We start from the raw sequence: 27,916 nt of genomic DNA on the forward strand, positions 1-27,916 counted from the left end.
CCTAAATCATTCATGTAATTCATCAAATTTTTAGGAGGCTCAGTCATCCCTCAACACTGCTAACAGATCTCGAACAGTGTTCCCAAACACTAGATCATTCTGACTGAAACCTATACTCTCCTGACCAGCCTTTTGGGCTGCCAACATCAGCCACGGCAATCCCTCTTCCCAGTCACCATCCATCTGCATACAGTAAGCACGCAATAAAGACTTAAGTGTATGGTGAAAACATTCCAAAGCACCTTGGCTTTGGGGATGATAGGCACTCACTTTATTGTGCTTAACCCACAAGTGCTGTAAAACCTGTGAAAACAATTGAGAAAAGAAGTTATATCCTTGATCACTCTGTATGATTTTGGGAATGCCAAAAATGGACATAAACTGCTTCACTGTGGTCTTTGCCATTTTAGTATGAAAAGAATACGCTGCAGGGTACTGTGTCGAAGCACACATAACGGTGAGCAAATAAGAACTGCCAGACTTTGATCTAGGTAGTGGACCTACACAGTCAATAATCAAGTGTTCAAATGGCTGACTAATCAAAGGAATAGGAAGCAATGGGGCAGATAAAAATTTTTGATTCGACTTCCTAGTTATTTGACAAGTATGACAAGTTCTAATGTACTGAGAAACATCTTTTTTCAATTTTGGCCAAAAGAAATGGTGTAGAATGCGGTCATATGTCTTTTTAACACCCAAATGTCTAGCAAAAGCGTCATGGGAAATCTGCAGTACTAAAGAACGGAACTTGGTTGGAACCGCCACTTGCATAATAGGGTAACCTGCAAAATTGCTGCCATGAGGAATCCATTTTCTCATCAACATTTCATCCTGCTAAAAATAGCCATGAGCAACATCCCTGATTTGATCAAAAGGTAAAACATCATCAAACATTTCTGTGAGAGTAGAATCAGCTCTCCGTTCAGCTATCATGTCAAGGCAGGACACAGAAAGAGACTCCGGTAAAGAGAACTTTGGCTCCACACATACTTCACTGTTGTCAGTCCTAGGTACACAGGGAAAAAGTTGGTTAGCACTCATAGCTCAAGTTACAGCACAAGCTGTAAATACTTCAGGATACTCCTGTGCACTCTCATCAGACTCCTCCTGTGACAGTGGAACAGAAGAAACCACAAGAGGTGGAGACCCATCAGGCCAAACCCGTCCACCTGCCAAGTTGTTTCCCAGGATTACGTTAACCCCTTCAACTGGCAGTAAGGGACGCACACCAACCAAGTCTTCCTCATTCACCAGATCAGAAAATAACACTACAAAGTGGCTAACCCAAGTCCCCGATTAAGGACACTGGTCCCATTATCACTTACCCGGGAAATAGCATGAAAAGACTGTAAGACAAAAGACTCTGAAGCCACCGTATCTCTTAATTTTTTTTTTGACTGGAATCTTTTCGTCAATTCCAGTCAAAGACACAGCCATTTGTAATAAATGGAATGTACTCCAAGTCTCTAACAGTGATCACGGCATTAGACTGTTCTTCACAGGCAAACATAACAGAACTAATAGTTACGGGCGCCACAAGCACAGCAGGCTTAACGCACATAGATGTATTTGTATATTTACCTTTAGATTTGATCACTGGACAGTTGTTTTTCCAATATCCTTTACCACAGCATTCTTAGGTGTCATGCGATCAGTTTTAAGACCAGACAGCTCCTTATTTTTACGAGACTCACCAAAACAAAGCTTATGAGTCAAAACATACTCATACAGCTTCCGCAGCAGTGTTAACTTTATGCTCACTTACTGTATATAAGTAGCAATTCGAGCGGGCATGGAATTTTTGAATTGTTCAAGCACAATTAAATCACAAAAATTCTCAAAGGCTTGTACCTCAGATGCAACACATCAATGATTGAACAGGATGGTGAGCTCTCTGGCAAACTAAATGTGAGCATCAGTCACCCCTTTGGACAAAGTCCTAAACTTTTGGCTATATGCTTCTGGTACCAGTTCATAAGCTTTTAGAACAGCCTCTTTAACTGTAGTGTAATTTTCACTCTCTGATACAGGCAGAACAGAGAAAACCTCTTGAGCCTTACCAGTAAAAACACACTGCATAAGCAGTGTTCGCTCTTTATCAGGCCAACCTTTTACATCAGCCACATGCTCACACAATGTGAAAAATATATCAGGATCTTTATCATTAATTTTCAGTAACAACCGCAAATTTCCAACGGTGTCGAATGAAGGATCACGCTGAGAAAAATTAGCAGGACTCTCATTAACAAGTTTACCCTCTCTTACAAGATCTAAATTATATCTCTGGAGATAGAGGTTTGTTTGCTCAGTTTTACTATTTTCACATTCAAGTTCTAACTTCATACGCCCTTGTTCAAGCTGCAACATTAAAAGTCTCTATTGCTGCTCAAACGTTAAAGAGCACACTGAACTAGGGAGTCGCATGGTGCCATGGGAGGGTCGGACATATGAATGGCGAGCTCTGCGCAATTTTCTAGTTTTTAATACTTTTGTGTCATAAACCGGTGAGATTCGATACACCCTGTTCTATAACTGTTCTGTCCTCGGCCTCTGGAGACAATAAAAGACACTTATGTGCTCAAGCTGATACCCCTGACAAGGCTGCAGACCGGGGACTTGGTTTGGACGGTGCGGTGGGAGAGATCCAGTGTCAGCTGTCGAGCATGTCAGCAATGCTGACGAAGGTCGTTGCTGACTTGGATGATCTTGCTGTAATATGTCGATCGATCACTGCCATGGAGATGAAGTTCTCTGAGTTGGTTACAAGAATTGGGGATGTTGAGAAACGGATCAATTATCTGGAGTCATCGGAGAGGGAATTGGCTGCTAACCCGCTAGCAACCAAGACAGACTTGGAGTGCGTTTGGGAAAAGTTGGAAGACCTTGAGAATCGTAAAAAAAATTGTTGGAATTCCTGAGAACGAAGAAGGCTGAGATACTAAGGATGGCCACAAAATATTTACATGCCCACAGCAATCATTGTCCTTCATAAAGTCAATGGAATGAGTAAGTCATGGTGTGATTCTCACATTGCAGCCAAGTGAGCCTGACTCACTGGACATTCACTTGACCGTCCAAGGAAGCTGAGTGCCTTTTTTGTTTCATTTTGTGCTGGTTCTGCCTAGCGGCTGGAGTTTGTTTTGTGGAATAACACACCTTCAAGAAACTTTTGCATCGATGGAGGGTCGTTTTTGCACTGAAGTTGCCGGCCAGGTTAAGAATAGATGCTAAGGATGGCCACAAAGTATTTACTTGTCCCCAACAAGCATTGTCCTTCATAAAGTCAATGGAATGAGCAAGTCATTGTGTGGCGCTCGCTTTGCAGCCGAGTGGACCTGACTCACTGAACATTCACTTGACCGTCCGAGGAAACTGTGCGCCTTTTTTGTTTCTTTTTGTGCTGGTTCTGCCTAGTGGCTGGAGTTTGTTTTGTGGAATAACACTCCTTCGGGACAGTTTGTGGATAAATCTGCACATTCTTTGTGTTTATGCCTCCTATTGGCTGGAGTTTGTTTTGTGGAGTATTTTTTTGCAGGACATTGGAATGATAAGGTCATCTGCTGCACTCATGAAACAGCCGGCTCACTGAAAATTCGTATGACTGTCCGAGGAAACTGTGTGTGTGTGTGTGTGTGTGTGTGCTTGTTCTGCTAGAGGCTGGAGTTTGTTTTGGGGAGGAACACACCTTTGGGACAGTTATGCGGATGAATCTACACATTCTTTGTGTTTATTTGGCCTATTGGCTGGAGTTTGTTTAATAGATTTTCTTCTGTTGTGTAATTCTGCCTCACAAAATTTGTATAGAAACACCAGACTTGAGCTGATTAGGCATACATGGACTGTTTGAGTTTAGAGGGATGGATGCTGGTTGGTGCTGTCATGCGCGGGGTTAATGCACACGTTTTTCTTTTTTCTGTTTATTTGGTTCGGGGGGAAGTTCGGGGTTTGACTGGTGGAATGTGGTCTTTATAATTTTATTTTTGACACACAATCTATTTTTTTCATATGTCAAAATGTCAAATGTTAATATAAGTGGATTGTCTCTCTGGAATGTGAATGGGTTGGGGCACCCCATAAAAAGAAGGAAGGTTATTTCTTTTCTTAAACAAAAGAAATATGATATAGAGTTTCTTCAAGAAACGCATCTTTCCCAGCTGGAAGCTGAAAAATTTGGGAGGATATGGGGTGGGCATGTTTTCTTTAGTGCTGGCTCAAGTAAGAGCAGGGGAGTCATTACATTGATAAGTAAACATATACAATTCAAATGTCTCAAACAGAGTAAAGATAAATTAGGAAGAGTCATTATTGTTTTAGCAGAAATTCAGGGGCAAAGGTTGACTTTGGCTAATATTTACACACCTAACGCTGATGATCAGGGCTTTTTTATAAATCTTGATTGGATGTTGCAAGCCACTGGCATCCCTCATGCTATAATATTGGGAGGAGACTTTAATCTATTGATGGACTCAGTCCTTGATTATAGTGAAGCAAAAGTGTGTAAGCCCCCTAGAGCAACACTGACGCTTCACAGGATGTGTAAAATCTTGGTCTTACAGATATTTGGAGACTTTTGAACCCATCTGGTAGGGACTACACATTCTTTTCATCAGCCCATAAGATTTATTCTAGAATAGATTTTTTTTATATATATCTAAGTCCCTCACTTCATCTGTTGTTGATTGCTCAATTGGAAACATCTTAGTCTCAGATCACGCCCTGGTGTGTTTAGAGGTGTTGCTACATATGGAGAAAAATAAATCATATAGTTGCCGCTTGAATGTAGACCTTTTGCAGAATCCTGATCCTTGGCTTGGGAGGCACTTCTTAGGGGTCGAATCATACAGTATGTCTCATTCATCAAAAAATCCAAAGGACGAGAACTCACGGAGTTGGAAGGGAATATTAAAAGTGCAGAGGCAAAGCTGAAGCGCCGAATATCGTCTGATGACCTCAGAGAATTTACCCGATTGAAATACAGATATAATACTATTTTGTCATGGAAGGTGGAGTTTTTGCTATTCAGGGCAAGACAGTCATACTTTGAGTCGGGGAACAAAGCAGGGAAGATTTTGGCTAGATAAATAAAGCAGAGAGAGTCTTTTTCTACCATTCCCTCAGTGAAATCTGCTGGTGGTGAAATTTTTACCTCAGCCATTGATATTAATAATGCTTTTAAAGAATTCTATCTTGATCTCTATAGTTCTACGTCTTCATCTACTGATAAAGATATTAGAAATTTTGTGGAACCATTAGAACTCCCTAAACTAACGACTGAGCAGAAAAATTATCTTGATTCTGAGATAGCCTTGGAGGAGCTTGATGCCAGATGGTTTTGCAGAGTTTTTTAGATCTTATCCGACAGAATTGGCCCCACTTTTGTTAGAAGTGTATATGGAATCATTAAAGAATGGAAAGCTTCCGCCACCCATGACACAAGCCCAGATCAGTCTGATTCTTAAAAAAGACAAAGATCCAAGGGAGTGTAAGAGTTATCGTCCAATTTCCCTGATCCAGCTAGACGTTAAAAAATTGTCAAAAATTTTGGCTAACCGATTAAGTTATGACATCTCTTATACATATAGATCAGGTGGGGTTTATTCGGGGCCGCAGCTTTTCTGATAACATTAGGCGTCTCATCAATATTATGTGGTCAGTGGCGAATTATCAGACTCCAGTCGTGGCAAACTCACTTCAAACTGAAAATGCATTTGATATGGTAGAATGGGATTATCTTTTTATGATTTTGGAAATATACGGTTTCGGGAATACATTTATTGGATGGATTAAGTTTCTTTATAGACACAAGGTAGGGTGGATTATTTTCAGATTATTTTACTCTGGTAGGGGCACCCAGCAGGGTTGCCCTCTTTCCCCATTACTGTTCTGTCTTGCCCTGGAACCATTAGCAGCCACAATAAGAAGGGAAGATGATTTTCCAGGGGTGGTGGTGGGAGGTGTGGCACATAAGCGTTTGCTTTACGCAGATAATATTTTATAATTCGTCTCTGACCCCACTAGTTGTATGCCTTGCCTCCACAGAATTATTAATTCCTTTTCTAAGTTCTCAGGATACAGAGTTAATTGGTCTAAATCCGAAACTTTGGCTCTGACAGTATACTGCCCAGTAACGGCTTTTCAGCTGGGCACCTTCCAGTGGCCCATACAGGGCATTAAGTATTTGGGTATTTTATGAGTTTATTTTGACACTTTAATAAAAAGGTTTTTGAGCAATGTGGGCAGGTGGGCTTCATTATTTATCTATGATTGGGAAGGTTAATGTTATTAAAATGAATTATATTCCAAAATTCAACTACCTGCTACAATCCTCTCCCTGTAGATGTCCCCCTCTCTTATTTCAAGCAATTTGATAGCATAGTGTAGTCCTTCATTTGGAATAGTAAACGTCCCAGATTACATTTCAGTAAACTGCACAGGCCAATTGACAATGGTGGGCTAGGCCTACCCAAGACTTTGTTTTATTATTGTGCGTTCGGTCTCAGACATTTGGCTCATTGGTCACTTCCACCTGAGAGAGCCCCTCCCTGGTTTTGTATTGAACAGGAAGTTCTTGCCCCTATTTTGCCATTGCAAAGCCTTTCTATCAAACTAATTGGAGAAGTTAAGTTACACCCCGTTATCTCGCAATTGCACTCGGTATGGACTAAAGTGTCTAGAGTGTTTAATTCAGACTTTTATTTAAATGTTGCCTCAAGCATATGGCTGAACCCTAAATTATGTATAAATAGGTCCCCTTTCTGTTGGTCAGAGTGGATTGTGAGGGAGGTTACTACACTCGGTGACCTATATGAGAGTGGAGTGTTGAGATCTTTTGAAAATTGGATGGAGACACAACCCATGTTTTTTGGGGGTGTGGTAGATCCAAGAATTTTAGTTGAAGGTACAGAGTTTGTGTGTGATGTGTTGGGCAATTTCATTTTGCCCCAGACTCTGTATTTTGGGAGATGGGGCGGACATAAATTTGGGGGATAAAGACATAAAAAATTGGGGTTTGACCAGTGTTATGATTGGTAAGCAGGTTATTTTAAGGGGATGGAAGTTGGATGGAGCGCCCTCATTCCCAGAGTGGTGTGCGGAGTTGGGGAGTAATAGTGGGGGTTTAATGTTAAATGTGATTCATTATATATATGTTGTGTTTTTTTCTTTGTGATAAGTCTATGAATCAATAAAAATGTTAATTGAAAAAAAAAATAAAAACAAATAAGAGCACACTGAACTTCCAGAAGGAGAAGTTATTTTAGTAACTGCTTGCCCTGACTCTACGGCTAAAAGTACACCACAATCCATTAGATTAGCTTTGAGTATTTCTTTAACTGTGTCTTTCAATTTCTTGTTGCCTACTTCAATCTTATAATGCTCAGCGATCTTCAATAACTGATCTTTTGTACATGACTCAAGCAACGCTTCAGACGACAAATGAATAAAATCTTGTTCCAAGTTAGCCATTATATTAAAAGAATGTGCAGATTATACTTAAGCAATAAATAATGTAATCACAAAGGCCAAACAGGAGGGATTTAAGTAAAGAGCAAAATTCCCCACTCCTATCTAAACACACAAGATGCTAACTAACTTCACCCTAGTCTTCGTGCAGTTACTGTTGGGGGGTATTTTTGCACTAAAGCCCGCTGGCACAGTACAAGTAACCAGCAAGCTGGCGAATCTCCCGTGCCACGGATGTGCCCCCGAGACAACCACTCTACCCACGGTCACCACACAAAAATTTGAAACAAATTACGATGAGCTCAACTTGTCCCAAAAGGGAAGAAGTCGTTAAGACCTAACAGGGGAACAGAATGGCAACAAGAGCAGTAAAGCTGCTACTAAAATCCTCCACTGTTTAAACAAAAAATTTCACTTACCTTTTAAACAGCGTGGAGAACCAACAACTTCACCTAAAGCTGGAGACAGTCTTCTCCCCGAACAGAACAACTGGGACAATAGAACTTCCCAAAATATCCTCCCCACAAAAAACAAAAGACAAATTAAGGCGGCAAAAAAACAAATATAATATTCTTAAATCCAATGCGTATCTCTCACAAAACGGCGAGTACAAATATTCAAACAATAGCGCTACAAACCATGTTTGTATTCAATTGGCTGAAGAAACAACGTGGGCGACACACACCAACCAAATAGCTAATGAACACAAACAAACAAAGTACCTAAATGACTCAACCATGCCGAGAATGAAGGGAACACCAAAATGACAAAAATCCCAGACATGAGCTCCCACTTGTCACAGCCAGCTCGTAAGCCGTAAAAATAAGGGAGACTACAAGTTGGATATCTTGCTCTAAAGAATATAATTTATTAAAAAGAAAAAACATAATAAAAGAATAGCTGGTAACAAAAGAGAATGATACAAGTCTGGATTGGGGAGAGGCACTTGCAGACTGGCAGAGAGCCGGTTTTAAAGCCAATTTACTCAGCACAGGTGAATACTGTCGGGACTAATCATTGGGCCCATCAACTTCTAAACTCGGCCACAACCAATCTGCAAAACCAAATATGAACACAAAAGAAAAACAATACAGCCCAAAAGGGGCCATAACAGTGGAAACACACAATGAATGGCCGTGGAGACATTCCTTGCGCAGGTTTTGGACCAAGGGCGTGATGCGCTCGTTCCAGTTCCAGAGTCTTCTTGAACAAGCTCCTGGTGATGTCTTTAAGCAACCCAGATATGAACTTGATGGGGTCCTTGCCATCTTCGCTGCCCTCAGGAACATGGATGACGTGCAGATTAGCCCTTCAGGATCTGTTCTCTAAATTATCCAACCGATCACGGAGAGACGCATTTTGTATCTGTAGAGTTTTAATTTTTGCCTCAGCCACAACAATTCTTCCAAAGTTTTCGCCAGCCAAGGTTTTGGTGGATGTTAGATGATTTTGAATTGAAGCGACAGTCTCGCGAAGCGTGTCAACTGAAGTTTGTAACAGTTTGATTTAGTCTTGTATAAGCGATGCCATGTCCTCCTTCAAGCTGGCACGTTTCTTTGCCAGTTCAGATATTAGTTGGCTCATGGAAAGATTGTCTGTGGCATCTTTCTCAGACAGGTCTTTGCTTGTCGTTGTATCGTTTGCTGCCATTGTTGCTGACTTACTGGCCAAAGTAGCACCCGAGCACATTGTTGGTGCTCCACTCTGTTTACTCCTAGAATTGCTCATTTAACTTTTTAGAGGAACTGAATGATATTATCTATTATATTCTAATACAGTTTGGCACCAAGAGCGAAGTTTCTAGGTGATGTTAAAAAGTTCCGCCGGGAGGCTCTCGCCTGAGCTGCTCGGGGGGGGGGGTAGTTCTTCATTAATATGCGGTGCCCCTCTGGCTTTCACTTTCGCTGTTGAGTGCTGTTTCCGTGTTTAAATTCACATCTCCTGCTGAACGCGTTTAGATGCGCTATACAATATGGAACAGCCTTTCTGTACCCTAAACCCCCTCCAGTCCGGCCAGTCCAGTTGTCCCCCCTGTCCAGGTGTGTATTACTTACTTTCTTCACCAGAACACATTTGAAGAAAAATAGGACAATATCTTAGAACAGTAGGTCCTTCAAATGCAAGTGAATGGAGATTTCTCTTTTGAGGCTCCAAAAATCACAGACAGTCAGCATAGACATCATCCACGGACAGGTTAAATTACTGTCTTTTAAAATGACACGATCGCTTTTGATGTGAAAAAGTACTTTTTTAACTCTAAATCGCACATAGGTCACAGCCGGAAGAGCAGCGCTGTTTACAAGTGAGAAGGAGGAACACTGTACAGTAGCTTGGTTTTGGTTTAGATCTGTATGTTTCTGTTTATTTTCTCACAATGGTGCGTTTGTGTGCTCATCCTGGATGTCTCAACCTAGTGTAGAAAGTGAGATTACATCTGTATCTATGGCAACCCGAATAACATCACATGAGAGACTGCTTGGAATCCACCCTCTCGTGAAGCATTGGATTATAGTTAAAAAGTACTTAATTATTGATTTTTTTGTACCAAAATTGATCATATCACTTTAGAAGACATTAATTTAACAGCTGGTGTCATATGGATGAAATTTATGCTGACTGTGTGTGATTTTTGGAGCTATAAAAGAGAAATCTCAATTCACTTGCATTTTGCGACCTACTGAGCTGATATTTTTCTATTTTTCTTCAAATGTGTTCTGGTGAAGAATGAAAGTCATACACACCTGGGATATCATGAGGGTGAGTAAATAATTAGAGAATTTTCATTTTTGGGTGAACAATCCCTTTAAGTACATAGTAGTTAAATACACCTAATATAAAGAGGGTCTGAACTTTTCATAGGAAGACTGGAGAATGTGAATCAGAAATTAGGCAAACGATTATCACAGTCACTGAAAAAGTGAAAGGGGTCACTTGATAGTGATTACACAGCTGATCACATTAGTGTAAGTGAACAGAACTGCTTATAACGTGTTACACACACTGACTGGTTCTGTGAACTATTTACCATCGCCTCTATGACGACATGAATCAATACATAATTTATAACTTTAATAAGTTATTAAGGTAATTAATAACATGAATAACTTAACTTACCTCAGAGAAAATATACAGTAGGTGCCCTTGCTGATGTTATGCTTGTTCATTTTTAAATGATCAGGCTGACACATAGTTTAATTCATAGCATGCTCTTTTCGAGAGAAAATATAACACGTTTCCGCTCAAGGTACCTCGAATGACTATTACAAGTGATCCGGCAACAATGTTTTTTTTTTCTATATTTTTGCATAATGTATATAAAATTATGCTTGAAACTACTCAAGTACATACTATTCCCATAGAAAATGACAGACGACAAGAGTTGCTACAGTATTATAGAACTGGTCAGAAACACTTTTAAGCTGGGGTTTAGGGGTCAATTGTCATTAGACTTGTTTTCACTCTACTTAAGGACATTTAGGCCTACTTTCAACTTGTTGTATGAACTGTATAAAAACATCTAATCCTTTTGGCTGCCCATACTGCGAATTTGTTGATTCAGTCCTTTGTTTGTGTGTCTGAGAGGCCTTGCCCCAAGCAAAGAAGCAATTCGTAATAACATGACAGTGTACCTGTTAAGATTCTAAATTCATATTTCAGTGAGTGGCATTCATTGAGACAGAGAGAAAAAAGAATGCAGAACCAAGACTAATGCCCTAATTTTGCTGTTGCATTGTGCAGTCTGGGGTGATTTGCTGGGTCGCATCTACCCATAGCAGCATTTTCAGGCTTAGGGCTTTGCAGAATCAGATTCAAACATAATCAATTAAACATGAGCTTTTCTCTGTTATGTAAATGTACTATCAACAAAACCTCGTTTGAATCTTACCATGCCTGTTTCTCTCTCTGTCGTACTGAATCTTTTTTGCGTTTGGCGAGGGACAGTCTCTTTGATACATCTGTTTGAGACATGGGGACGTTTCATTATTTATTGCTCAAATTTATTTTCCTCTGTGAGTGTGTGTTTGTGCATTTGTATGTGTGTTGGGGGGAGAATGCTAGACACCTGTGATGTATTGGTTACACTAGAAGCTGACGTGAACAGAGTTCATCTATTACAAGTGATGGAGAGGGACAGGATTACATTACCTAAGCACCTCCACTGTGTTGGGGGGCTGGGATGAGAGAGTTTAAACAGGGTAAGTTAAGATGCAGGAGGCTATTCGCCGTCTGAGATAAATGTTTATGCGTAGGTGTTTGTTAGCATGGGGAATGAGCGCCTGGTTTCACAGGGTTCTCAATTTTTCATGCACTTCGGGTGATCTTTAGGGTCCAGATGTTAGTGCTGTCCAGTAGAACAATGGACACTGAATCATTGTACAACCTGGAGTGGAAATGCTTCCAGGTGTTACTACCAACTAAATGTGCAACACTCACTGCCATGATGCTTGGATGTTGTGGGTGGTAAGCAGGGCGTTGCTATGAGGTTGCAAATGTGTTCAAAGTGTTTTTTAGAGTGTTGCTAGGATGTTACTAGGGTGTTGTGGATGGTTTCTAGAGTGTTTCTAGGTTGTTTTTCAGGGTTTTCTGGGTGACTGCTAGGACATTGCTTACTGGCTCATGTCAACAGAGTCCACCCCCAAGTCTATACTATAATCTCAACATGTTGCTACTGAAAGTTCCGGTACCCTGACATCGACCCTTCTGCCGAGTTACTGACATGCGGCATCTCCCATCAGACATCTTGGCATTCATTTAAATGTATTTGGCTTTTCCTGTGCTGCTACTGATTATCTGAGCAGCTTCAGAGCATTGTTAGTTTTTAAATAGTTTATTTTTAGTCATGGTTTTAGATGAAAATGTCCTTTAAGTTTAGTCAGTATTTCAATTTTCAAGTTTCAGTCAATATATATGATATAGTAATTCAGAGGTTGCATTTTTCCTGTAATATAAATTTTTACTCTACTGACAGTTAGGTTTAGGGTTGGGGTTTGGTTTAGGGAGCAGGGTTGATAAAATATACATTCTATACTACATTATTTACAACTAAAAACAATTTGCTTTTGGTGCCACTATTTCAGATGGAAACTGTGGTTGCATTGTTTCTTTTTGTTATTTGTGTTATTGACAGTTTTAATGCTATGCTGATTTTGAATGTCTTCATCATGCAAAGCCTTTGTATGATGAGTGGTTGAAGAAAATTTTTATTTGATTTACTGACCTTAGGCACACTTTATCCATATACATCTTCAGACAACCAATAAAGTACATTTTCCCCAGCTAACTAACCTTCTATATTTACTCTTGTTCAACCTCTTTACCCTACTTTTCATGCTTTATCCTTTTTTCTTTATGCCTTTTCACTCATTTTTGTACTTATTGTGCATTTTCCAGGGTGTGTCTGCAGTATTTGGTGATTTATAGCGAGAGAACATGAGAGCTTGAGATAAGGTTTCAGGAAATGGCAGCTCACCTGAGCTTACCTCAGCTTTGAGCCTCTGGGGCTGGGCATGGACAAATAGCAACCTGTGTCCAATGGCATTGGAGCTTCAAATCCTGTGATCATTGATATCCACCGCATGGTTTTTCATATTACCTAAAGCTAAAGTCTATTTATGTACACACACACATACACACACACACACACACACACACATGCGTGCACACACGCACACACACACTCTGGTGCAGCTATCCTTATGAGGACTCTCCATAGACATAATGATTTTTCTACTGTACGAACTATAGATTCTATCCCCTAACCCTACCCCTAAAAAACTTTCTGCATTTTTACATTATCAAAAAAACATAGTTTAGTATGTTTTTTAAGTGATTTTAATTATGGGGACACTAGAAATGTCCACATAAACCACATTTATAGCATAATACCCTTGTATTGACCAGTCTGTAACCTAAAAAAATTGAAGACAGTGGTAAGAAGCCAACAGTTTAAAGCACACAAAGCCATATGAATCTTGGAATATGAAACTATCTTTGTATTATTTGAGCTGCAAAGTTGTTTAAATCACCGTTTTTATTGTCTTTTTAGGGTTTACAGTGTTGGATATATTGGATATAACTTTACACAGAAAAGGTTTGTAAGCGATTTTATCACACTATAATTATGTCCACCGTTTACATCAACATTATGCCACAAATGCTGTCGATTGAGCTTAACTTGTATTGCTTGTATTAACTGCTTTTACTTGTATTAATATTCCTTTAATACTCAAGTTTAGGAGTCTGTTCAAGTCCCTAACCCCTAGTTTGAGCAATAGTAATAGTAGTGATGCTTGCCTTCTCAAACACCACTGATAAACACAGTAACATGTACTGTACATCAAACTAGTTCACTCAGTCTTTTTCCATCTGACCATCCGACAGACTATAGTAGTGTTTTTCTGTGGCTATCGACATTCTTGGGACGTAATGCATGGATTATTTTATACCTGTACCACCTACAAACCTCTCTTATCTCCCCTCCTCTGCCTATCCATCACTCTCTACTTTTTGTATCTCTCCCTGCAAGTGTCTTTTCTCTCACACTCCTACTTTCTCTCTCCTTTTTTGTCACAGATTATCTTTCTCTAATGTGCCTTACTATCTCTACAGCCATCCCTCATTCTCGTTCTCTTTCATGAGTTCAAGAATGCCCATTATATTGGTTTTCTGCATGTATTCCCCTCTTTACCCCTTTTGTTTTTCTTTACCGATGGAAATGGAAGAACGAGAACATCTCCCTTTTGCTAATGGGTGGAGGTAAGGCATCAGGTTTCTCTGTTGTAATGCAATAGAGCTCTGATTATTTGGTCTTGGATGAAGTTTATGAGAAATATTTTAGTTCATATTGAAATCTTTTACTTTTGATTTCAGACTTGCAAGTTTGAGCACAGTTTGCAACATTTTTTAGATCTATTGTGAAACTTTAAAAGAGGCACTTGTGAGATTAATAGGGTTTTTTTTCCTCAAGGGAAATATCTCGAAGTCTCAAACTCTCCATTTAAACATGTTGCTAAAGAGAAACAACTGAGTTATTAAAGAGATCTTAGATGTGAATTTCCTTTCCTATGGGCTATTATTCACAAACATTGGTTCCTAGTGAAACATTTGCGCACAAAAGTAGCTATACTACAGTAATAGCATTTTGCCATTTTAATTTGCTATTTCAAGGGAACGCTTTACATATATTGTATTTCCTATGGGAAAATGCGTAAAATAAAACCCTGCCCCACAGGGAAAAATTTATGCATTTCGAGCTGTAAAAAAAAAAAAAAAAAAAAAAAATGCCCTGATGTATCAGTAAATAGGCTTTTATTTAAATCAGAGCTTATCAGAATCCATTGCTGAGGATTTTACCTTATTATAACCAGCTATTGATTTAGACTGTTTGGTACAGTATTTCCCTTAAGTGCTTTGGTTTGATTGACAACCTTTAGTGCATTATGGGAACCTGGTATTGCATACAGTATGCATGCACACCACACACACACACTCATATACAAACATACAAGCATGTGTATACTCCTATCTGTTAAACTCGTACTCTTTACAAAGTGATCTGATGCCTTGAAATACAAAACTGATTTAGCGGTGTCTCAGAAAGTGTGTTGGCTTAAGAATTTCTTGAATAGGGCATCATCATGCATGCTCATAAAGATGATTGACAGAACAGGGAAAGATCAAAGACCAACAACTGAATAAATTCCAGGTTGAGTTTCATTAGATGTTATATTAGGTGGTGCTATTTGTGGACTAAGTGGGCTATATGGTCATGTGTGGTTCAGGATTTATCATGACTATTCGTTAAAGCTGACACGTGTATTTTCTGTGGCACTAGCAACACCAAAACGAATTGCAAAAAATAGACATTTAAGTAATATTCTGGGATCACTACAAGTTGAGCTCAATCAACAGCATCTGTGGCATAATGTTGATTACTACAAAAATTAATTTAGACTCGTCCCTAAAAGAAAGAAAGAAAGAAAGAAAGAAAATTCAGGTTAGTCAGACACTTACAGTACAATGGAAGTGAATTATTATTATTTATTTTATTTTATTTTTTTTAAAGGAATAGTTCACCCAAAAATGAAAATTCTCTCATCATTTACTTACCCTCATGCCCAGGGACTGAAAATGTTCCAAGAAACAAAAACTGAAAACAAACAGTTGTTTTTTTTATTTTTTATTTTTTTTTATTTTTTTGCAGAACATTACCGAAAACTGTTCCGGAGTGAAAACTTTGTTTTTAAATGATGGTAACCGGTTAATAACCAGTTAATTTCGTTCTGATAATTTTTATTCCAGAAACCAATGTCTAAATGGTTTTTCACAGTACATTTTCGGAACTACACCACTTCCTGTTGCCCAAAAATTAAGCTTCTCTCTTTTAGTTGAACTCGATAAGCATGTGCTTTGATTTGGAAGGAAATTGCTGCATCACACATTTCTTTGCCTTAAAACAAATAATTAAAATAAATTAAATATAAAAATATATTTTTTTAAATAATTATAATTTAGGTTTAAAATACAATTATTTGGCCTGCATAAGATGACATTTAATGTGTGCATGCATGCAAGGAGAGTGAAATAGTTTTAATATTTTGGGGATATATTTAATATTATTACATAATACATTTATTGAAAAGACATCGGCAACTGTACACAAAATGTTTTTTTTTAAATCCTGTTGTTTTTACAAAAAACAAAACAAAACAAAACAACAAAATGACAAAACAACAAAAACTGGCAGCTGTGGTTGCCAGAATAATTATGCAGAAAATACAGTAAAAATGTAAACAACTTTACAGAACAACCTGTATATTTTACAGTTTAAAACTGTTGTTTTTACGGTATATTTTATGGTGCAGTCATTTATATTATTAAATGATAAACTTACTATATTAACCTTCTGAAACTGTAAAAGTCTGCTTTTCACTTTATAATGTATTGTTAATTACTGTAGTCATAACAGAAGGGCACATGATGACATGAAGTTCATCAATAGTGGCCCTTCCAGGAGTAATGACCTATAAACCTGCAGAAACATTTACCACCATCAGGGTAACACATGTGAAATTAAAATTATGCAATAAACATTAACTAAACCACATCAGATATAACACAGAACACCCCAAAGTACATAACTGATACTAAAAATAAGAAGAAACATAACTATTCCCATAAAATATAATTTCACACAGGGAATTCTGGGAATGCCCGATTACTGTTTTTTACCTTAATTAAAAAAATATTTTACCATAAAAAGTACATGTACTCTCTTGTTAAACATAATATACATTTTAATTATATGGGAAAATCATACTTTTTACATCTAAAAATGTAATTTTTACAACATTATACCGTAAAACTACATGTCTTTTTAAATATATTAAAAAAATGTTTACATATATTTTACAGTAACTACTGTTAACCAATTTATGTAATATTTTACTGTTAAAATTACGGACATTTTTTACAGTGCAAAATTTGCTTGTTATAATTTCTATGCTGATAGTTCCCCCACATGGGGAGTAAAAAAAAAACTTATTTTCACTAATTTTGGTTGACGCAAGTCCCTTACTGCAACTGGTATATCACTAACTGTTCTTTAATTTTGTTCTAACTGGTTACCAATTGGAAAAGAGGCAGCGGAACACCAGAACGAGCCAAAATAAAAAAACATTTTGTTTTTAGTCCCTGCTCAAGCCATCCCAGATGTGGATGAATTTCTTTCTTCTGCAGAACACAAACAAAGATTTAGAGAGACAATAGAAGAATATTTCAGCTCTGTTGGTTCTGACAATGCAAGTGATTGGTGACCAAAACTTTGAAGCTCCGAAATGGACATAATGGCATCATTAAAGTAATCCATATGACTCCAGTGGTTAAATCCATGTCGTCTGAAGCAATCAAATAGATTTTGGGTGAGAACAGACCAAAATATAACTCGTTTTTCACTGTACATCTTGCCATTGCAGACTCCAGGTACGAGCTTGATTACACTTCCTAGTGCTTGATGCATGCACAGAGCACTAGATGGTGCTAGGAAGTGTAATCGATCTTGAAATCATGATCGCCAAGGAGACTGCTGATGTCAGAATTTATAGTGAAAAAGGAGTTACCTTCTGGTCTGTTCTCATCCAAAATCTATTACATGGATTAAACCACTAGAGTCTGGATTACTTTAAAAATTCTTCATTTGTGTTCTGCAGAAAATGGAAATCATACACATTTGGGGAAGGCATGAATGTGAGTAAATGATGGGAGAATTTTCATTTTTGGGTGAACTATTCCTTTAAAACCAGTTAAGTTGTTTAAATAGGATTACAGGGTTTGTGGCTTTATGTCGTCATGGCAATGAAATTGTAAAATTGGACAGAAAAGCTTAGTAAGCAATTTTATTGCACTAAAATCATGTTAACATGCATATTGTTTGTGTCTTGTGGCTATACATTTGAAACTGAGTATTTTAACATATACAGATTGGCCCCATTCATTTTGTGGTATCAACATGCCACAAATGCTGTCGATTGAGCTAAACTTGTATTGAACCCGGAATAATCCTTTTTTACATTATTTTCATGACAGTTACGCATATTTTACTCCCTAATTCTCATTACCGCAATATGTAAAAAATTTGGTCATATTCATGAACAAATATATATATATATATATATATATATATATATATTATTTAAACTGTAATGTAGTTATACATCATAGTAGTACCCATGGTACTACCTTTCTATTTCACTGATTTAAATATGTATATAAAAAAATTGTAACAGCATCTTTTACTGTAAAATAGTAACAAAAAATACTGTTACATTAATGACAATCATCATTGGAAACAATGGGAAATGTGAAAGTAAAACGTTCAGACACGCTACGGTAATGAGAATTTGGGGGCAAAAACGTGCTTATTAAGTGTTCTAAGAAATGATGTCACAATAATGCAAAAAATATATAAAATGGTCAAAACTTAATTTTCTATATGCAGATTGTCATATTTTATTTTTATGTTTTCATATTCATTTGGGGTTAAATATGACCAGGACATTTTCTTGACAGGTTTCGTGAGATTCAACCGAACACTTCCACCACCTGTCATTGGTTGGACAAAAAGATACAGCAGTTCCTCCCCAAATTCACACAACTGTTTAGTTTTCAGTGTAGCTGTTGTAGTGTTGTGCTGGTCGGGATACTCAGAGCAATGTTAAAGCTCCACAGGTATTAATCAGGGATAGGAGAATTTATTTACTTTACATTTAATTATCTATAAATTAAACTTTCATCAGATGAGCTAAAAGTTTTGTCTCAAGAGGTAGTGGTTGGTTAAACTCATAACTCATTTTCTGGATGTAACAAGTACCTCTGACATGAAGTGAGTGGAAACCATTTACACAGTGGGGGGGGGACACATTAAGAGATGTGACTTGAGGAACATTTAATTCAAGGCAGAGCAGCAGATTGGTATCACGACTGTGTGTATGTGTGTGCCTGCACCTGTGTCCATATGTCAGTCCACTATCGCTGTCTCAGTAAGACAGGCTTTAAATGAATAGTGCCCTGGAATGGGGATGGACATAATTGCAAATCAAATTGATTTTGGAATTAGTTGTTCCAATTACATACTTAATAGAAACCGAGGAATGACCAGCCCAGGCAGGGGCCAGAGTATTAACACATTCTGCCACTGAGAAATGAAGAAGGTGCACTCAGTGTTGGGAGCAAGCACAAGTCCCCCTTTTGACTAGTCAGTCACCATGGCCAACTGACTTTCATTAGCTTCTCTACAGAAGCTACTTCTGTAGAGCTTTTGGTCTTTTGTTTTAATAATTTAACAGTTTCCTGTTATTGCTCATACAGTACAATCAAGAAAATCAATCATCATTTTTATTGTGGGCAGCAAAAGCAGTTTTAACATACATTTAAGAAATATAGATCATTTAAGACATAATTAAAAAAAAAACTAATTGAATTATTAAATCATAATATTGTTATTAAATGAAATGCAAATCAACTTAATAATTTATTAAACAATAAATAGTTTATTATTGGTATATATCAAATAAATACTTACATAAAAAAATATATAAATGAATATAAATCAAATTAAATCATTAAAATGATTAAAAAAGATCATGAACAAAATCCCAATATTAATTACCTTATAAGAGCTGTCATCCTCCTCTTACCATAAATGCAGAAACCCTGGACTGAGTCTGACATGATACCATTTATATTGCCAGTGAAATCTAAGATAATTTTCCAAATTTTAATCATTAATGTGTCATTTAATAAAAACACACAATGTCCATAATAATTATGACTGGATGTCATTATGCTGGCTCAATATTAGAGCATATTTTCCTTGACACTCTAACTGCTCAGAATTTCGATATTGTATTCATTCATGCAGGTCCTTATTTTTTTCAGTGTATCGGATGGCTTCCCCATGCATTCTTCCATATGAATTAAAGCAATGCTTCACCCCAAAATTAAAAATCTGTCATCACTTTCTTACTCTCATGTCATTCAAAATCTGTATGATTTTCTTTCTTCCATGTAACACGTCAAGGCTGCTCTTTTCCAAAGCTTTGATGTCAAGGGCGATCAGTCATGAGACACAATAACACAAAGGTGATGTTTAATGTCATTGATGTCAAATCTAAAAGGCAGGGTAACATTTAACATAGCACAGTGAAAATCCGTGGCGAAAAGTGCATCACTGACGGCAGAGGTTGAGTGCATGTGAAACCAGCAAAAAAAAAAAAAAAAAAGCCTCTTTTTAATGCTGCACTTTACACTTTATCCTTTATATGCCTGTCAAAGTTCACCAAACTTTAACTCCATACGAAAACCACGAGGGGAATACCGGAAGTCCTTTGTGCGAATTTCTTGACCGTGTGGATTCCCATTGTGAAGGTGAATGTGACCGCACCTTATCACGATTCATCTTGAAGTGCCGTATCTGAAGGTATTCAAACAATTATTTCAAGTTTTACATTTTGGCCTGTTCCTTACAGAAATCAGTCGTATGGCTTCAGAAGATTTGGATTATAGAGCACAAGTTGTACGGGCTACTTTGATGGTGCAGCCCCAGTCACCATTCACTTTTATTGTATGAAAAAGAACAAGCAGGACACTCCGAATATAAATAAATAAAAATAAAAAAAAAGAAGAAAAAAGATCATAGACATTTAAAAAAACTTGAGGTTGTGTAAATGAATTTTCATTTTTGCTCTTACCTCCATTTCTTTAACAAAAAGAAACTCTCCATATCATTATGCCATTTTTCAACCACCCTAATTCATGCAATAAAAATATCCTGATGACAAAACAAAAGTGAGAGGAAAACTTTCTAACAAGAGACTGAAAACACAGTTTGTGACTGTTGAGCTTCTTTGTTTTTTTGTCTGTGATCGCATTGCACGTGTTTCAGAGGTATTTCCTTTCCCACGTGCTCCCCATGACAAATAATATAGCCTGTAGTCTACAGCGCGCTGACCAATCAGCGCTGAGCAGGGGCGGAGCGACGGGACGCCGAATACAACTTCAAATTGTGCCCTGCGCAATTACTGATGCTGAAGGGAAACTCGAACGACTCATTCAAAGCCTTATAAAAGAAAATGACAATTTTGTGAGCACCATCTTAAACTTTTTTTTCCCCTTACGTTGTTTTATGGCAAGTTTTTTAACTTAAGTCCCGGGCAGCAGGTGTCCAGTGACCGCATCAGAGCTTCGCGTTCATCACTAGATGTTTGTTCAAACAATCCAGCAGAACGGAGAGCGTTAGGTGAAATATGATACTTTAATTTTATTCTCCAAAGCTTTACATTGGCGGGCTGTTTGAGTACGTAACAGAACAGGAACTTTTTTAAACTGCTGAATCAGTAATTTATGAAGCGATTAAGGTTGTTTGAATGGCTGTTTACCATCGCTAGTCCCACCATGCCATCTCAGGGGGTTTGTGATTTAATGTAACTTATAGATACAACAGTTTGCTATTTGGGCTAATTTGTAATCGTTGTCTTCTTTTCAGTTTACAGGTGTTTATTCGTTCACGAGGAATTTGTACTGGACGTTTTTTGGGGGTTACGGGATCATTTCGCATCTTGGTTAACCTGTTGGATACACAAAACCTTCCGGTCAAGTGTAACGCTACACTTAACCAAATCTCATAATATCATTTAATTGAGAACACACCCATGGGGGTATTTCAAATGGATAAAGACACAGCTAATGAGCACATTTATGGACTGTAATTGTGTCTTCATGGGTCTTTGAATGCCGTGAAAATACTCGAAATGATCGGGTAGACAATCCGGCTGCGAACACGTCAAAACAACCTGGGTTTACAGGAGATATCAACGGACTAAGCGGATAAATTAAATCCGGTACACTCCAACGTATTAATACTATACTGGAATCAATACAGAGACAGCACGAGCGGTCTCGGGACACCGAAAAGCGGTTCGAGCTCAGCGCAGATACGTTTGCGGAGCGTGTCATTAAAATCTGGAGCCTTGGTACGCGTCCCTCTCTGAACGGAGGTTTAAAGGCACAGTTTCATTCAGTCTAAGACGCGAGGATGAAGGTAAGGGCTCTCACCGAACCGTGAGACACGAAAGTAAAACGACCGGACAAGTCGAGGACTCTGAGCTGAACTCTCCCGCCTCTTGGATGCATGAAAAGCGCCTTGTAAATGCAGTGAGGCGGAGCGCGCACTTTCACCCGTCCTCACAATACTCAACATCTGCCGAGGTTACAGATTCCGGCTTTAGCGGGGGTCTGAGCTCTCTTACCAAGGGCAAAGTTAAAGGGATTATTTACCGCCAAGGAAATATAAGGAAGGTGATGATGGGGGAAACGAGGTGCGCCTGCGGGATGTGGGGCTGGATTTTTGCCCTTGTGTTCGTTTGGAATACCCACATGTTGCGCGCTCAAGGTGAGTTTCAAGTTTTTAAGCATCATGAAACGAGTTTTGCTCTTTAATTCAAGATTTTGAATCATAATCTGGACAATTGGTTGTGTGGTTTTCCCTTTTAATTTCTTTTTTTTTTTTTTTTTTTTTTTTTGAACTAAAGTGTAAGAAAGATGCCAAAACTGTATAATAATATGCAATGTGGTTTTTAAAAGGCTAAGTAATTTAAAACATGATTTATGGCGTAGATGGTATTCGAGAGAGAGGGAGGGAAAGAGAGCAATTCATCCCTATGTGTGTGTGTCTCAACAAAGCAGTAAAGGTCATATGCTAGCAACACGCACAATTTCTCAGGTCACACACGTCGTATTGACTGAACGTCAAACTGACGGGGGGGGCATATTACTGATTGAATTAGGACGAGAAGAAGCATGCTTTTCTAATGTGCATGAGTGTGAAAGTGAAAAGGTGCGAGAGAAAGGACAGTGACACACTCAGAGATTCACAATTACGATTCAGAGCAGAATTCAGTTAAGCCTTCCCTGGAATCGGATTCATTTTGCTCTAGACTGCACATGGTGCCAGCTGGGTCTCACTGGTACCCGGCAGGCTGTTTTTTATTTATTTTTTATTAAATTAGGATGTTTTAAAGCAGAGCACAGATTTTGTGTGCCATGCGTGGGAGCATCGCAGTCTTTAAAATGGTTGCAAGATTAAAAGATTTGAAAGTATGACTGTATTGTTGCAAGCAACGCTTTGCCGTACTAAACACATTTGGCATGGAGATGCCTCAGGCTTTTCAGTGTTGGGGCTGTGAAATTTGTCTCTTTCTTTTTGGAGGTTGCATTAATGCAAACGCATGAATGCATTCTACTCAAAACAGATATGAGAACAAACACCCACTCCTGTGACTTTTCTCCTGTGTTGGTGGCTGGCACTTTTTTCTCTCTCTTTCACTTTCTTTGTGTGCTTGCAGACTCAGCTTTCTCCCTGTGTTAATGTCAAGGTCTCACTATGGCTTTGGATGTGTCCCAAACCCCAACCTTAAAAAGGTCAGAAGGTTATTGATCACATCCCATCAACCAAATGGCAGAAAAAAGACAGAATTGGCACTAGAGTCATCCTACCTTGACAAACGTATTAGTTTGATTCCAGTGAATGCAAAGTTTTGCAACCAAGTTTATTCTTTCTAAACTTGACAACTCCTTAATCTCTCCTGAGAGTGAGAACTTATGTGAAGAAATTGAACATTTGTGATTCAAAATTTATATTTAGATGTAGGTTGCTTGTAAGAACTTTTATAGTCCAACGAAAGCTCAGCTTTTAAATCACTGTCGAGGTCCGCGCATAGAAAATAATTATAAAGCCTCTTATATTTTGCAGAGGTGGAAACAATTAATATGACAATCACAGCTAATGTGAATTTTAGCACTTTTAATTCCTACATTAAGATCTGTTGATCTGATACACGCTTTGTGCAAAGCAATGCTTAGCCCAATAAGTTAGATTTGTTACAGTCAATAGAAAGGTATTTACATTTTGCAGATGTTTTAAATTAACCAAAGCTAATCACAATGCATTCAAGTTATACATTTCTCAGGGAATCAAACCCATGTCCTTGGTCTTGCTAGTGCCATTTTCCACCAGTTGACTACTGGAAAGATGTGTGCAATGTAATTACCTTCACTTTTTTCCCCCCACAAATAAACAAGACCAATATAAAATTCACAGTGACAACATGCTTCAACAGGTGTCTTTTTTGGGTTTTCCTTTGATCCACATCAGATCTTAAAACTCCTTGAGTCTCAAAAGATGACACTTTTGAAAACTGTCACACACGCCATCCCAAGTTGTTCGCCTCCGCTCTCTGTATTTATGACTCTTGCCAGGCATGTCAGTCACTGAGTGGCTTTCTGTGTGTACGCTCTCAGTGCACGTAAATGTTTGCATTCGAACGCTCTGATATCTTGTTGCGCCACCGAGGTCCCTCAGAGAATCAGATGAAGGAGAGAGGCGCGAGATGGATGGGATGAGAGAAGAGGTGTGGGCTAAAACAAGGAGAGAGGGAGGAGATGTTAAAGAGGAGTGGTGCGTTAAAGGAAGGAAGCAGTGCAGAAAGAAGAAAGAGGAAGGATGGAGTGGTGGATTGGGATGGGTAGATCTCTGTGGAGGAGCACACTGGTATCTTTTTACCATTTTATTCTTCTATGAATCCATCACAAGAAACAGAATAGCTGTTTAAGGGTCACCAGGATGTCAATCAAATTAAAAAGGAATGAAAAAGCATGCGTGTTATCTAAAGCATTGTTTCGCAGCTGGTGGGTTGTGACCCAAAAATGGGGAGCAGGTCTGTTCAGGTAGGATCGCAGAAAGCCGGTGAAAAAACAATGCTAAATAAAAATAATAAAATGCCACTAACCACATTATCATGCATTGTTTTGATAGCAAAATAAGTAAATGTATTAACTTTTAACAGGGTGGAGTAAGTGCCCTATGCTTTTTGTTGTTGATATCAAAAGCTGTGCATCCAATCAAACTTTACAGTATATTGGCACAGATTCATTACTTGGTAATATGGTAAATATGATTGGTAAATCACTTTACCAATTTTTATTAACTTTTGTTGAATTGTGTTGGGTCGCCACATGATAACTCCAATGTTAAATCTGGGTCCTGAAGCAAAACCAGTTGAGAACCACTGATCTAAAGCAGAGGAGAGAGGGTTAAAAAGTATAATGGAGGAGCGCATAATGATGGAGGGATAGAAATAGATGGAGAGAGTATGGTAGAATGGAATCGAGATTGATGTGATTGCGTGTCTGTGTGTGCACGCGCATCCATGTGCATGGGTCCTGGCAGGGTCAGCTCGGCATGAAAACTGCTCCTTGTGTCTGAAGCCTCTCTCTGTGCCTCTCTCTGGTCAGATGGGCTTTTGATCCCAGATGACAAACTCCTGCAGGGTCTGAATAAGAACTGCTGTCCTCCTGCTCAGAATTACATCTAGCCTCCCTTCCGTGCCACTCTGCAGTACACACTGCACCCTTCCCACAACCCCCTGCCATGCTCACTTCACTGGCATTCTCAAACACATACTACCTCCCAACACGCAATAAAATACTCAAATCACATTGCCAAATTGTTTATCAAATCAAAGTAAATCCAGACTTAGTATAAGCATGACTAATACTAATGATTATACTGTACAGGGAACAAACTTCAACCCTCAGTATTAACCCTAAGTACTGTTTGTGCTACTAAAATGAATGATACATCAGATCATTGGACCTGTTGTGGAGAGGTGAGCTGTTAAACTAACTAACTGACTAATGTGTAACTGACTTATGTGTAAAGCCTTTTAAATACTTGCATATTCTGATTTTGTGGATATTTGCCCACCAAATGCCCAGGGAAATGCCCTCCTTGCAAGAAAATATTTTAGAAATGTATTTTTGGGGCCCAAATTGGATTTAGTGCATATGGTTTGGTCCTTATTTACTTATTGCCTTTCTCTGCCCTCTTTCCTAAATTGTTTCTATGCTCATTTACCTTCTTTCATCATGGTTGTACCCTAATTTCTCACTTCGACACCCCTAAAATAGTTTGAAGTGGACTTGTGTGAATGTTTGTGTGGGTTCACGCATGAGTGCAACATCAGTATCTGGCCTCTTAAGCCGTTGTGCCTGCATTGTTGAGTTGCATTGTCCAGCAGTAGACAAGTCCCTCCCCCAGTCATGACCTAGACTGTCTCATTAACCAAAGCCTTTGTGCCTCTTTTATTCTAACTGGCCAAATGAGGACACACCTCTTACATTTCAATGGCAAACGAGTGGCTTAATTGGGTTATTGCTAACCAAGTTTCATTATAGTAGTCATCTTGAAATATTATGAAAAATAACTTTTACAGTTTTTTTGACAGGTGGTGTATTAAGAAAAATAATATAATTGCTCATTTTCAAGCTGATGAAATAGAGCTTTGAGAAAATGCTTTGCAATAAACACTTTAGATTCAGTTCGCTCTGCCTGTCTGAACACATCTGCCATACGCACTTAAGTACTATCAGGAAATCATTACATGCACAAGACATGCCCGACTTCCTGTATTTCCATCCCCACTCTCTATCCAACTCAATCTTAGTGGGTTTATTGCCATGACAATAATTAATCTTATTTGGGATAAGATCAAAGACATGTGACACATGAACATTTTCACACAAAAATGAAGCCCTCATACTTTCTTTAATTCCCTTGTACTGTTCCCTTCCTTCCCTCTGAAATGTGTTTCAGCTGCTTCTTTTTCTTCTCACTGTCTCTTTTTCACTTGTTGATGCCTCCAGCTTTGGCTTATTTATTCAAAGCTTTGGCTTTTTGGACTGAAGCCTATCCATCTTTGCTAATCAGCTTTTACACAAACAGATTCTTTCTTTGTATTCACAAATGATGCGATTAACTCATCTTTGTTATCAAGCATTACACGTTCAAGTGTCTACTTTGCCTTTGGATAGATGTCGTACCTTAGAAATATGTGAAAATGCACTTTTCATTGGCGTCTAGAAGCCCAGAAGGCCACATTTAATATTTTACGGGCTTGTTTAAGCACCACATTAACATCTTTCCAATTTCTGCTTGTCATCTCAAGTGAATTATCACTTATGCAGGATTAGTCTGTGAGAACTTATGTATTTTATTATCTGAATAATATTATTTATGATCTACTTTTCATATTTGTGCTTGCATGCATTAAATTCAATTCACTGATGCCTAACCTTGCACAGCGTGTATGTACGCAATTAGAATTAGATTTAAGAACTAAGGCACGACCTGCTAAAAAGACCAGCTTTTCACGTATTTTGGCCGAAATGAAGATGTCCTTTATGGAACGCCTATTGTCCCATATTAAGTGGCAAAACCCTTGAGTGGACATCCCGTGCAGGGGACCAACATCCAAAACACAACAGTGAATAATACAATTTTGGTCTTGTATGGTTACAGAAGACTTGGAACATAGCGCACAAGTCATATGAACTACATTTAAGTTACTGTTCTCATTTTAGTCAGTAAGAACTACTGTATTATATTTTCTGAATTGGAATTATTTCAGTGACATGCACTATTTGAACTGGAAGCTCATTAATTAAAATTAAATTAAATTTAGGGCAATGTGACATGTCGGTTTACACAGTCAGCTAAATCGCTTATGAAACAATGGAGCAGTTATCATTGTCTCTTTCCCCCTGGAGTCAAGGCCTCGACTGATTGTGCCAGAACAGATCTCCAAATGTTTGCACCAAATATAAAGAAACAAAACTGTTTATTTGACTGTGATGAAATGTGACCTGTGCTTGTTTATAAAAGATGAGTTTTTGCTCAGGCTGTTTAGAGGAGAAGAACCTATGATGCAATAAAGTTTACACACTTAAGTGAAAGAGATTCCTTGTGATTTCACTGTTGCTCACAGATAAAAGTGTTGAAATTGATTGCACATACTGTACATTCTAATGTTTTTCATATTTCTACAAATTTTCAAACTATAGT

General features: G+C 38.3%; 1 protein-coding gene across 1 annotated transcript in view; it reads left to right on the forward strand.

The window, feature by feature from the left end:
* Positions 1-931: 931 nt before the first annotated feature.
* The window catches only part of LOC127445557 (protein sidekick-1-like), a 317,499-nt gene continuing 290,514 nt past the window's right edge, over positions 932-27,916 (forward strand). Inside the window, exons 1-3 of the mRNA XM_051705711.1 lie at positions 932-1,010; positions 1,101-1,236; positions 22,014-22,408. Coding sequence (XP_051561671.1) covers positions 932-1,010; positions 1,101-1,236; positions 22,014-22,408 — 610 coding nt within the window. The remainder of the gene's footprint in view (positions 1,011-1,100; positions 1,237-22,013; positions 22,409-27,916) is intronic.

This window comes from Myxocyprinus asiaticus, chromosome 8, assembly GCF_019703515.2.
Source record: "Myxocyprinus asiaticus isolate MX2 ecotype Aquarium Trade chromosome 8, UBuf_Myxa_2, whole genome shotgun sequence".
Lineage (NCBI taxonomy): Eukaryota > Metazoa > Chordata > Actinopteri > Cypriniformes > Catostomidae > Myxocyprinus > Myxocyprinus asiaticus.